The following is a 14091-nucleotide window of genomic DNA, read 5'->3' as shown; positions in this document are numbered from 1 at the left end:
GCCAGGCCTTCTGTGACTTAAATGATTCTCAGCAAGTGAACTCCTTTTAGGGTCTCTCCTCGGCTACCTGCTTTTCCCATGGGACTTGTGTGTTGTTTAGTTCCTTTCATCCAACACATGTTGGCTTATTATTCTTATTCTTATTATTTTTATGCAGCGCATACATCCTGCAGCTAGCCTATCCTTGGCGTCTTCTTCTGTTTTTCCCATGAGCTTAATTGGCAATGCAGCACCAGTCCATATTGGAAATGTATTTCAAGGAATCCAAAAGTACTGCCCCGAGGACTACGTTTGCATTGTTGATGCTGTGAAATCCTCTGCAGTTACATCTGGAAATATTGCATTCATAGTAGAGTTATTAAAAAATATCTCTTCAAACCTGCAAACTTCTGGAATACATGATAATGTGAATTGGAAGAAAATGAAGGTACTTGAAAAATGAATCTCACTAAACACAGTTACGACTTTTCTTAAATCTTCGATTTTTAACAGTTTCAGATGTTGTTTTCAGAGTAAAATGTACAACAACCATAACAGTAGCAGCAGATATTTCTGTTCAGCATTCTTTACGAATGTTAGATATTTGATACAAAGCAATGGCCATAGATCAGGTTTACCCTAGTAGATCACGATATTTGACTTTCATTTTTAGCAGGGAGTTGTATATCATCACAGTAGTTAGACGCTGTGTGTTAAAAGTTAAATGTGTTACCTAGGATAGGTCTTTTGGTTTCAGTTTTTGAGACGAGGTTTAATGTAGCCCAGGCTACCTTCAAACTTCCTATATAACTGAGGGTGACTTTGCACTTCTGAACCTCCTGCCTGCACCTCCCTGGGATTTCAGACATGCATTACTCCAGCCAGGTTTTGCAGCATTGGGAATGGAACCCTGAAGCACATGTATGTTAGTAAAGCACTCTCCTAATTGAGAGCTCTTCCAGCAAGACCCAGGTCAGCTTCTCAATGATTTTAGTGTGATCTTGAGCATTAGAGTTTATTACTAAATGGAGGAATATATGGTATGTATGTAGTATTTTTTAAAATTCATCATGAAATATACAGACAGTTCCTTCCATAAGACAATCATTCACATTTTATGGAACTTTAATTCTACATTCTGTATTGTGAAGATCTTCCTCAGATCCAATAATAATAATGAGGTAAGCATATATATGTATATATAATACATGATACATATATATGTTTCATATACATGTATGTGTCATATACATAAATATATTACATGTATAATATGGACATATAATAACGCTTATTATATACATGTTTATATACATATGTATACAATTAATATTAGGTGTACATATATACATGTGCATATATATGTATATATGTACACATATGTATGATATAAACATGTATATATGATACATATTCTTTTCAAAAGATTTATTTATTTTTTATGTGTATGGGTGTTTTGTCTGGATGTATGTCTGTATACTATGTGTGTACAGTGCCTTCAGAGGCCAGAACTAGATCTGGAGTTACAGATGGTTGTAAGCTGCTATGTGGCTCCGAGCAACTGATCCCGGAATCTGTGCAAGAGCAGAGAATGGCCTCAACTGCTGTTGTAGTTAGGGTTTCTATTCCTGTGATGAAATACCATGATCAAAAAGCAAATTAGGGAGGAAAGGATTTATTTGGCTTACACATCCACATCATAGTCCATCATTTGAAGGAAGCCAGGACAGGAGCTGAAACAGGGTAGGATTCTGGAGTTGGGAGCTGATCAGAGGCCATGAAGAGATGTTGCCTATTGGCTTGTTCATCATGAATTTCTCAGCCTGCTTTCTTATAGAACCTAGAACCTCCAATCCAGGGATGGCCCCACCCACAATGGCCTGGGCCCTCCTACATCAGTCACTAATTAAGAAGATGCCCTTCAGCTGGATTTTATGGAAACATATTTTTCAATTGTGGTTCCAACCTTTCAGATGACTGTAGTTTGTGTCAGGTTGACATAAAACTAGCCAGGACAACATATTCTTTATAGCCTTTTAATTTTCTTCTGTTAGCCTTACTAATGCACATTTGCAATAAGTAGTGAATTTAAAGAGGTAGGTATCAAATAAGATAAAATAATTAGATCTGCCAGAGTTTCAGATTTTAGAAATTGACCTTTTTACACTAACAGCATTGTTTCCCTTGCAGAACTATGGCAAAGTGGCCAACCATATCCTTGGCCCCACTGCCATTTCAAATTGGGCTTTCATTGCCAACAAAAATGCCAGCTCAGATCTGTTGGAGTCGGTGAACTCTTTTGCCAAGAAACTCCAAATCCAAGGTAAATCTGAGAGCATCGTAGATGAACTCTTTATTCAGACGAAAGGCTCTCGTATCTCTCACAGTTCCTCAGAGCACAGCCTCAGCCTCTCTGTACCCAGGTACAATGCTACAGAAGATGTCTTAGTGGTGATCGAAATTCCTAGGCAAGCATTACAGGAGCTGTCGTTCAATGCCTCCCAAGCCATTGTTGTCGCTTTTCCAACCTTGGGGGCCATTCTAAAAGAAGTCCATCGGCCAAATACAAATCTCCAAAAGCCTATAGATGACCTCATCCTATCACTGGTTTTGCCAGAAGGTCTGAACGAAATCATACTCACCTTTGATAAAATCAATAAATCCCAGAGCACCAGCAGCCAGTGTGTCAGCTGGGATCCTGCAACAGGGCAGTGGGATGAGAGCCCATGTACAGTGATGTCAGACATCAATAGCACAGTGAAATGCCGGTGCAGGCACACCAAAGCTGTGACGTCCTTCTCCATCCTCATGTCTTCTAAGCCTGTAAAGAATACGATTCTGAACCATATCACCTTCATTGGACTCAGCATCTCCATCTTTAGCTTGGTGCTCTGCCTGGTCATTGAGGCCATCGTCTGGTCCCGGGTGGTTGTTACAGAGATATCCTACATGCGCCACGTGTGCATCGTGAACATTGCAGTGTCCCTCCTGACTGCCAATGTGTGGTTCATCATTGGCTCCAACTTCAGTGCCAACGTTCAGGAGGATCACAAGTGGTGTGTGGCTGTGACATTTCTCTGCCACTTCTTCTTCCTCTCCCTGTTCTTCTGGATGCTCTTCAAAGCGCTGCTCATAGTCTATGGAATACTGGTTGTCTTCCGCAGGATGATGAAGTCTCGGATGATGGCCATTGGCTTTGCCATTGGCTATGGGTGTCCCCTTGTGATCGCGGTCATCACTGTTACTGTCACAGAGCCTGGGGAAGGCTACACCAGAAAAGATGCCTGTTGGCTTAATTGGAACCAAACCAAAGCCCTTTTTGCTTTTGCTATCCCAGCCTTGGCCATTGTGGCTGTGAATCTCCTTGTGGTTCTGGCAGTTGCTATCAACACACAGAGGCCCTTGATTGGCAGTTCAAAATCTCAGGATATGGCCATTGTTTTCAGGATCAGCAAAAATGTTGCCATCCTCACCCCACTTCTGGGACTGACCTGGGGTTTTGGTCTAACAACCCTGCTAGAAGGCGTACACCTGGTATTCCATATAATCTTCGCCTTGCTCAATGCTTTCCAGGTAAGTTATAGGAGAGGGATTTTGCTTTGTATTTCTGGCTAGACACCAGAGAATGACTGTGATTTATTTACCATCAAAATGTACCAATATATACCAGAAGGTCTGAACTAAATCATACTCACCGTTGATAAAATCAATAAATCCCAGAGCACCAGCAGTCAGTGTGTCAGCTGGGATCCTGAAACAGGGCAGTGGGATGAATATAGCGTCTTCCTATTTTTCAGGGCTGTCTGAATATAGCGTCTCCCATTTGCACTGATAATGTTTCAAACCACTTAAGAATATCTATCTATGTATCTATGTATGTATGTATGTATGTATGTATGTATGTATGTATGTATCTATCTATCTATCTATCTATCTATCTATCTATCACCTATCTCTATCAATCACCTATCATCTCTCTCTCTTTATCTATCATCTATCTATGTATCTATCTTTCTGTGTATCATCTCTATATTATCTATCTTTCTATTTGTTTATCATGTGCACATTGCACATCCATGTATGTGTGGGGTTGCATGCCTGCCACAGAACACATGTGGAGGTCAGAGGATGATTTACAGGAGTCAGTTCTTTTTCTCCATCGTGCAGATCCATCCTGTGGTCTGAACTCCTCTCATCAGGCTCAGTGACAATGACCTTCACCCACGAAGCCATCTCACTTGCCTCCTCCCCCCATTTAAACTTTTTTCTTTTTGTTTTTTGAGACAGGATCTTACTTTGTAGCCAGAGTGGCCTCACATTTGTAGTTGTCTACTTGTCTCAGCCCCTGCATGCTGAGATTATAGGTGTGAGCTGCTTGACCACTGGTGAGGCTGGAGTTATTTGACCAGACTGGCTGGAGGGGAATGTCCTTCCTTTTCTCTCGATGACCTTAGGTCCTTCCAATCATGTCAGATGTTAACCTTCTTACATAGATGACTGTCCTTTGGTCATGGTTGTAAAGAGTTGCTCCCTGATCAAAATAAGCATAATGTGGTCCTTCTCCAGGGAACTCAGCAAAATAGACACTTTCTGTAGGGTAAAGAGGCTAGCATTGATCTTCACTTTGGTAGTTCACCAGTCAGGAGTTCTTATGCTTCTTTCTTGCCATTTCTTGTGAAATAAAAGTTAGTTGCTATTTATATACAGATCTCATCCTATGCTATTTGATCTTGGTGGGGGCTTGGGGGGTATTTCCCTCCAGTTCTCAACTCTCTTATTGAGTAAAATAAGGGTTTGAATGTGGGATGAGTTCCTTGTCGGTTCCTATTTGCAACATGCACGTTCTGACAAGATGGCCCCTGTGACCACTGTTTTACTCTCCCTCTTCATTCAAAGCTCGCATTTTGGGCATGCTACCATTTAGTCAGATTCCTTTCTCTACCTAATAGAAAACCTGTCAGATTCACAGTCTTAATTACACTCTTAATTCAGCCTTTTGCCAGTTCTTGTAATAGGGTTTTATGGAACACGGCCATGCCAGTTTATTTATGTTTTCCTCAGGGCTCACTTTGAGCAAGAATTACACATTTGAGTAGTTGCAACTGAGGGGTATGGTCAGTGTAAATATTGACTGTCTGGTGTTTGGAAGAAAGTTTCCAAGCTTTTGCTTTAAATATTGTAATTACTCAATACAATAGCAAAGTGTTTCTGGTCACTGGTACTTAGAAGCACCACACAAAGTACAAACAGCACAGACTCTAAAGAAACACCAGCTTAGGTCAATCATGTGTCTTACTCATTCTTTATGTACAGACCACACCCATTGCAATCTTCCTGTTATATTGCTTTAAAGAGGAACCATTAAATACCTTTTCCCCTTAAACTCAAAAGCTCTTAATTGACATACATTTCTCCACTCTTTTTGCCTTAAGTAAAAAGTTTTTTTCACTTTATTTTTTGATTTTTATGTGTATGGATATTTTGCCTGCATTTATGCAGTGCCCAAGAAGGCCAGAAGAGGGCATCAGATCCCCTGGATTAGAGTTACCTATGGTTAGAAATTGTTATGTAGGCGCTGGGAACTGAGCCCAAGTCCTTTGCAAGAGTAGCCAGTACTCTGAACTGCTGATCCATATCTCTGGGTCCCTGTTTTGTTTTTAAAAATTGAGAAAAGATCTTACTCTTTAGCCCAGGCTACCCTCAAACTCATAATGATTCTCTTGTCCCAGCCTCCGGAGTGTCAGGAGTATAGGTCTGAGCTACTAATCATGCTTAATTTTCCTACTCTGAAAATTACTTCGGTAACTAATGATTTCATTCTCTCTTCCTCTCTGGTAGGGTCTGAGAATATGGAAAGTACGCCACTATAAAAACCAAGTTTGAGCCAGCAAAAGTATCTTCAGAAACTGATATAACAGTGGGACATTTGGGTTCGGGATCCCAACTGTGTCAGCAAGGGGCAGGACAGAACAACCTTTTAAAACAAGCAAGCAAGCAAGCAATCGAACAAACAAATAAATACAACAACAACACCCCCCCCCTCGACACACACATAAATTATCTGGGGCAAGGGCAAGGGGAGGGGAGGCGGGTTAAAATAAAACTGGGGTACTGTTTGAGAGGCTGTCCCTCATAATTCTGTTGAATTTACCACAGGGCTTTTTCATCTTGCTGTTTGGTACCATTATGGATCACAAGGTAAACTGAATTTATTCATTTATTGCTCCACCCAATTCTGTGTGGCTGAGGGAAGCAGGAGGGTTAAATCATTTTAACCTGAGTGAATCTAGGGTTGCTAAGCTTGTGAGTGCAGCTCAGGTCATCAGCTGTGTGGAAGAAAGAAAAGAAGTCCATACTCTCTGTGCTCGCCTATGATCAAGAGATCATAGAAGTAGAGATTGCAACCAGATATTGTTGGTTAAAAAGAACAGAAACCACGGCCACACTTTGAAAATGGTTCTGTGGATTGCTGTAATCACGTTTCAATTTTTACGTGAGTCTGGTTGCTTGCTGGGTGCTGTGCTGAGCCACCTCATGTTGCTCTGGCCAGAGTCACTGCTCTGGTCCATGTGTCTGTACTCCGGAGGGCTGTTGCTTCCCTTGACACCTGTTGACCACTAACTGTCATTGCTTTTCAGATAAGAGATGCTCTGAGGATGAGGGTATCTTCATTGAAGGGGAAATCAAGGGCAGCAGAGGTAAGGTCCCTTCTAGTGACTACCAGAGGGCCAGGGTCTCTGCTCATGCAGAGTTGGATGCCGTAGCCCAGCAGTCAGAATTTGTTAGCAAAATGAATCACTCTTTCTCATTTCACCAACACGGAGGATTGCACAGAAATGCAAAGCTAGCAGAAGATACCTTTGAAGGGAACTTAGTATGTGCATGTGGCTTAACATGGGGCCATTGAGATGAACCCAGGACCAGAGATTTATAAATGTTGGGATCTGGGAAATAAGAGTTGAGTTAAAAATAAGATTTTGGTTTAACCTCCTCATTTCACAGGTGAGGAGTTTAGCTGAGGATTTAGTTTTGCATGTGCAATGTCATGCATCTCATTAGAAGCAGAATAAATGCCAAGCAAAGTCTTCCCATCTTCCATGTTCAGGACTCTTTCCAGTAGACCACATTTTCTTGGATTGGTCTAACAGTGAACTTAATGACTGTAAGGAAGACTTTGAAGTGGGCAATATGTCTTCGAAGGCCACAAGCAGAGTGTCAAAATTTATGCATCTGTTAAAAAATTATTTGTTCAGCCAGTAACTTGTCCCCCAGAGCGTTGAATAGACTTTCTGGATATATCAAGAAACACCATCTATGGCTATTTCCAAGCTTGACTTTAGTATCTCAGTTCATCAATTCTAAGATAGGTGGTGTCTTAACTGACTAATTTTATTTAAATAGTCTTTATTTGAAATAAGTATTTATAAATAGCCTTTGCTTAAAAAAGCAAAACAAAGACAACAAGGTCACTCGTAATGTTACATTCAGTGAGATACAACAATTCAATCCTTTGTGGCTGTATCAATTCGGGTATCTCTCTTCATAGTTTCATTTTCACACTACTATCTTTAGGCAGCTTGCACATTAATCTGTAAATATACATAGTTCTTTTTTGGCCAGTATCATTGGCCATTATCCATTGTCATCTCTGTTACTTTCACCCCATTTAGAAGGTGTCATTAAGTCCAGCCAATGGATCCAGAATACTGAATCGCTGAGACTGCAATGTGAGTATTGAAAACTTAAGGAAACTTTACTTGCGAGTGTCACTGAACCTCTTGTGAGTGAGCTGGTGACCACTACGGGTTACTGGGTCTGGATGATAGGAACAGGATAGCAGGACTCTCAGAAGAGAGACTCTTCTCTATGCTGCACAGAGCCATCTGCCAAGCTCACATACCTTGATTTCTTTTAAAATTATTTATTTTCGTTATTAGTTAAGTATGTTCCTTGAGAGTTTTGCACATGTAGGCAGTGAATATTGAGACATCAGTCACCTCCTTCCTACGTCACCTGTGCACCCTCATTTGTCCCCACAACTCTCTCATGATCATGTCTATTAGTTTTGTCTTCTGAACCACTATGCTCAACTAGGGCTGACAATGACAATGGGCTTGGAGCTAATCATTGGAACCCAGTGGACTCACTAAATACAGTGATTCCTTCTCACCCTGAATCTATTAATACCCAGTAGTTCAGAGGCAAAGGTAGGGCATCATGAGTCCCTCCCCTTTCCCTGACTGATTGTTGATAGGGCCTATCCAAGTGCAGGTATCTGCAGCAGTTGTGAGCTGATGATTGCAGTTGGTGGAGCTTTGTCTAGACTCTAGAGAATGACATTTTGAACAGCCCCACCTCCTCTTCCACAGTCGTCCCCGATCCTTAGAGATGCAGTGTCAATGTCTTATTGAGAGCTGAGGCTACTACTGTTGCTTCTTTTCTGCATCTTGGGCAGTTTTGAGTCTTTTCATTCACTGCTGTTCATTGTTAAAGAACGACTTAGTTCCTTTTTATGAACGGATTTTGCCACTTACAGCAGCCCAGCTGCTGACCTAAAGCATTGATTGATTAAAGTCACAAATCGACAGACAGGCCAGCTTCTGCCATGTGAAGTGGGACCTAGAACCATTCCTAAGAAGTTGTGAGCGGACATGTGGCATCTACCTCTTATTCACAATTAACCCTTAAGACCTTTTTCTACACAGGTAAAATTGTGTAGAAAGAAATATTGGGTGGCCCTGAAGAAGTGATTAAGTTGCCAAACAGCTGCCAGAAACTGGGCCACTAGTAATTATAGCAGGTTCAGGATGAACACAGTGGTATCTTGGAAGAGTTTCCAAGGCTCTTCCACATGTACACAGCTGAGTGTGATTCATTATTCCATAGTCTGGCATTTGCCTTATCTTCTTTTATGTTGTTGTTGTTGTTTTTGAGGCATGGTCCTGGGAAAGGTTTGAAACAGTTTAGTGAAAGGAGCAAAGATACTTTGAGTTTGAAGAAATCTTGTAAAGTTTCCTGCACTACAAATTCCATAAACTTGACATGCTGTTATAGGAGTTTGGCCCAAGGTCCCAGGAGAAGGAGAGCGAGAGAGCAAGAGAGTGAGAGAGAGTAAAATGACTCTAGTAAAATGACTGTAGACTGATAGGTACTGCGAAAGCTAAGGAGGGAACACGCTGTCAAGTAGTCTGGTCTAGTTTATCTTCTGTTGCTATGTGAAAGAACATAATAAGAACACAGATTGGTGGGGAGTGGCTTATTGATTTACAGTTTTAGGTTATAGTTCATTATTTTGAGGAAGCCAAGACAGGATCTTTAAGAATCATCACACAGTCAAGAGCAGAGAGAGAAAACATATGGATGCTTGCTTGCTTGCTTGCTTGCTCTCAGCTGGCTTTCTCCTCTTTTATAGTGTTCAGGACCTTTTGCCTACAGAATGGTGCAGTCCATGATGGGCTGAGTGCTCTCACTTCAATTAACAATCAAAACAATGTCTCATAGAGATGCCCAGAGGGCAATCTGATCTGTATAACTGTTCATTAAGACTCTTCTTAGGTGATTGATTTTAGGTTGTGTCATGATTGGGCACAGCTGGGTAAAACTAACCAGCATAGAGTACTTGAGTGCTCAGTCTTATGTTTGGATTTAATATTTAAAAATTTTTAGCTGACTTCTACTGGCTCTGGACATCCTCTAGGCTGTGGGATTTACCCAGGGTAGAATGGTTTGCAACCTGACACTAATTCAGATGAACCTTGAAAAGGCAAGGCGGGGAAAGGACTGTTAGTTGGGGTGACCAGCAGATTGGGAATGGGGTGTCAGGTGTGGTGGCTCATGCCCTTAGTCTCAGCACTCAAGAGGCAGGGCATCAGGCAGAGAAAGTCAGATCTCTGGGGTTCAAGGCCGGCCTGGTTTAGGTAGTTAGTTCCAGTCCAGTTACCACTACATAGTCAGACTGTGTCTCAACCAACCAACCAGAACCCAAACACAAAAACAACCAAAAAGCCAAAATTCAACCAGAAAACAACAAACAAGACTCAGGAGAGGGTCAAACAATAATAAAAGGGAACGGTTGAACGTGACCAAATGATATTGTATGCGTATGCAAAATGGCATGATAAACTCCATTATGTCTAACTAGTCTGTCCTCATAGAGAATCAGAGCTGGCCTTTCTAGCAAGGTCCAGATGACAGTGACCTTCTTAGATCCTGTATATAGGAGGAGAGTTCTGGGAATTCTTTACCCAGCTATTCTGGAGAGGACAAGTGTGGTTGAGGCCCTTTCTCAAGCACACCTGGCAAGGCACACTTGCTTCTTCCTGAGAAAGGCCGAGAGGTTGGGAGAGCAAACCTGCCCACAAGGTCCACTCTATATTGTTTTTTGATTTTCAGTTCTATTTTTGAACTTATGAGGTAGATGGTGAACTAAATTTCGAATCTTTCTTGGCATATGCTCTGCAGGTGTCTCTGTCCATATTGAATTTTCTCAGTAATTGGGGCCTGTGAATTTACACCTAGACATGCGTGGTTATCAAGAGAGTTCTGGAATAGTAGTTGGACCGTGGCAGAACAAAGTTGGGGATCAAATAAGCATCGGTATAGAGGGATGTGGAAGTCACAGTGGTTGATGTTTTTGAAGTCCAGAATAAAGTGGCACCAAGAAGCAGGGGCTGGGGGTGGGGTGGGGACCAGCTCCAACAGAGGGGGAGCAGTCCAACCACAGAAACACACTGGGTGTTCTTTGGTAAGCACGAGGTACTTTCTGCCATGCAGAAAAGGCAGTGTTGTAGTTCTCAAACCACATGCAAGGTTACAGACTAAACAGTGAGCTGAGCTCCAGTGGTCAGTGACTAGGACTGGATTCTGAACAGGATAGAGGCTCCCACAACTTCATGGAAGCCCCTTCTACCAGTCATCTCAGGTAAAAATTGGGTTTAAATACAGAACTGAGGAAGCTCTGTCCTGAGACCCACGGTGAGAGAACAGAGATCTGAAATTGGGGTGCTTTGTTTTAAGTGGGGTTCTTTTTTCTTTTTTTTTTAATTTTCAGGACAGGGTTTCTCTGTGTAGTCCTGACTGTCCTGGAACTCACTCTGTACACCAGGCTGGCCTCGAATTCAGAAATCCGCCTGCCTGTGCCTCTCAAGTGCTGGGATTAAAGGCGTGCGCCACTGCTGCCTGGCTCAGGTGGGGTTCTGATCCACATCAGGGGAAGACAAAGAGAGGTGTACCTCATTCCTATGAAGGGCGCAGCTGCTTAGCGCCCTCTGCTGGTCATACGCGAAGCAGGCCTTACGACACAGAGACCATTTGACATAAGTGAGATTTTCTCCAGGGTAGTTTTGTTAAAACCTGGAGCGCACTTATTTCCACTTTCCACATATTGAGCAAGAAATCGAAGAAAACAACATAAACGTAAATCCAGAGCACTGGGGTTATTCTAAAGACTTAATTGCGTACCCGGAAGAGCAAAGAGGGTTTCTTTTTTTCTTTTAATTTTTTATTAGGTATTTCCCTCATTTACATTTCCAATGCTATCCCAAAAGCCCCCCATACCCACCCCCCACTCCCCTACCCACCCACTCCCCCTTTTTGGCCCTGGCGTTCCCCTGTACTGGGACATATAAAGTTTGCAAGTCCAATGGGCCTCTCTTTCCAGTGATGGCTGACTAGGTCATCTTTTGATACATATGCAGCTAGAGTCAAGAGCTCCGGGGTACTTGTTAGTTCATAATGTTGTTGCACCTATAGGGTTGCAGATCCCTTTAGCTCCTTGGGTACTTTCTCTAGCTCCTCCATTGGGGGCCCTGTGATCCATCCAATAGCTGACTGTGAGCATCCACTTCTGTGTTTGCTAGGCCCCGGCCTAGTCTCACAAGAGACAGCTATATCAGGGTCCTTCCAGCAAATGCTTGCTAGTGTATGCAATGGTGTCAGCGTTTGGAAGCTGATTATGGGATGGATCCCTGGATATGGCAAGAGGGTTTCTTAGTTCATTTTAGGATCCAGGAACCAGGACAACACAGGCCGGGGAGCAGCCTTCCTACTGTGTGGTATTCAGGCAATCCCATCTCTGTTAATCGGTATAATAGCTCATTCCTCTCAGGATGGTATCAGGAAAAAACAAAATAATTCTCCTAGAAAAGTGGTTCTCGACCTTCCTAATGATGCGGCCCTTGAAGACAATTCATCATGTTGTGGAGACTCCCAACCATAAAATTACTACATTGAAATTTCAGAACTGTAATTTTGCTACTGTTATGAACTCTAATGTAAATATCTAATGTGCCAAGTATGTGATATGAGACTTCTGTGGAAGGGTCGTCCCTCAAGGAGGTCTTGCCCCACAGGTTGAGAATCCCTCATGGCCCTAGACTTTTGCCTGCTTCAAACTAAGTTGTCAAGAAATGGCAGCTATGATTCTTTGCACTAACAAGTGTTCTGACCTTATTGTCGCGGATGCTTATTTCACAGAGACACCTTGCTTGCTGGGATGGAGAGGGCTCCAAGAGAAGGATGCACAAATGTCTCTGGAATGAAGCAACATCTTCTTCCAGCCAGGAGCACCACCTAAGTTGGAAAACTAGCTACGACACACAGTGAATGAGTGGACTTTAAAAAAGATTGACCTGCAGCCTCTCACCTCACAAAGGCTGACTTTTTATTCACCTCAGCAAGTTTCACAATCCAGCTGCAAATCACTGTACTGTCCATGGCTGATGGGCAGCCTGCGAAATTGTCAACTTTCAGCGTACCTTCCCACCCCTAGGCTTCTCTGTGGCTCTGGACCCAGACATCCTCCCTCGTGAGGGTATCCTGGGTGTCTGGGTGTCTCTGTGTGTGTGTCTGTGTGTTGTCTCAGGTCAGATTCAGTGTCAGTGGTGGGGTTGGAGATCAAACATGAATGATAATATTGTATCTACTTTGCAGATTGTCCCTGGTAGGTTTCCCAAAGACAGGGAATGAACAACGGGCAGGTAGGTGGTGTTCAGTGTGCTTACTATTGTAATCCTTGAGTAAATCACCTGACGTGTAGGGCCTTAGCTTCTTTACTTGTGAGACAGACACAACGCTGTTCCAGGTCTTACTAGTTGTGTGCTTATGACTGTTTTCCTTTTAAACAACTGTAAATAAAGACATCCTGGGGCGTGATTTCAGAAAATAAAGTAAGTTGCATTTACTTTCCTGAACTTGGTCATATGAGTTGTCACTCAAGATGGGTTTTTCTGATGACAACCCAACCTTCTTGGATATCAGCCGTATTGCACCACAGCTAAGTCTCGGGGAGATAGTCCTGCCATGTGCACTTGAAGTTCAAACTGGCAAAGGTGAGGTGAATGACATTCCCACAGACCGACCTTCAGTGCCATCATTAGGACTAGAGATGGCCCTATGTGTAGGCTATTTGGGTGGTTTTTTTTTTTTCATAAAACAAAAATACTTAGTGTGTTTAACAGTTAGTGGACCACTACTTGGTTAGAAAGAAAGGTTACTAAGGATCAAACTGCCAAGGCTGTCCCTTGCCTGGTCAGAGAGAGGAGCAAAATGATGGAGAATTGAGAAAAAAGTTTTGTTTTTTTTTTTTTTGAGAGGAAAGAGTTTATTTCATCTTATATCTTATAGTACATTATGAGTGGTAGTCAGAACAGGAAATCAAACATGAACTTGGCACTGAAGAAGATGTCACGAAGGAGTATTTACTGTCTTGTGCAAACTGATTTCTTATTCCAGCTGTTCAGGAGGGCACTTGCAATGTAAATCAGTCAAGAAAATACTCAATGATCTTTTGCCTACTAGACAATGTGATGGAGACATTTCCTCAACTGAAGTTTCCTTTTTTAGTTTGACTCCTGTTAGACTATATTTGATAAAACACAAAGAAATAACAAAGAAAGGAGAAACAAAAGAAAGAAAGAAAGAAAGAAAGAAAGAAAGAAAGAAAGAAAGGAAGAAAGGAAAGAAGGAAAGACAGAAAGACAGAAGGAAAGAAAGAAAGAAAGGAAGGAAGAAAGAAAGGAAAGAAGGAAAGAAGGAAAGAGAAAGACAGAAGGAAAGAAGGAAAGAAGGAAAGAAGGAAAGAAGGAAAGAAAGAAAGAAAGAAAGAAAGAAAGA

General features: G+C 42.1%; 1 protein-coding gene across 5 annotated transcripts in view; it reads left to right on the top strand.

The window, feature by feature from the left end:
- Adgrf4 (adhesion G protein-coupled receptor F4) overlaps positions 1–13848 on the top strand; it is a 41362-nt gene extending 27514 nt beyond the window's left edge. For 4 of the 5 annotated variants that reach the window (NM_001289500.1, NM_001289499.1, NM_001289501.1 and 1 more), the window contains exons 5-10: positions 158–427; positions 2170–3552; positions 6136–6177; positions 6618–6677; positions 7650–7706; positions 12454–13169. In NM_001289500.1, coding sequence (NP_001276429.1) covers positions 158–427; positions 2170–3552; positions 6136–6177; positions 6618–6677; positions 7650–7697 — 1803 coding nt within the window. In that variant the 3' untranslated portion in view covers positions 7698–7706; positions 12454–13169. Of the gene's footprint in view, positions 1–157; positions 428–2169; positions 3553–6135; positions 6178–6617; positions 6678–7649; positions 7707–12453 lie in introns of all 5 variants that reach the window. The other variant, XM_017317725.2, reaches the window with a different exon arrangement.
- Positions 13849–14091: the final 243 nt, after the last annotated feature.

This window comes from Mus musculus, chromosome 17, assembly GCF_000001635.26.
Source record: "Mus musculus strain C57BL/6J chromosome 17, GRCm38.p6 C57BL/6J".
NCBI lineage: Eukaryota > Metazoa > Chordata > Mammalia > Rodentia > Muridae > Mus > Mus musculus.
This window is presented reverse-complemented; position numbering and strand designations above follow the sequence as displayed.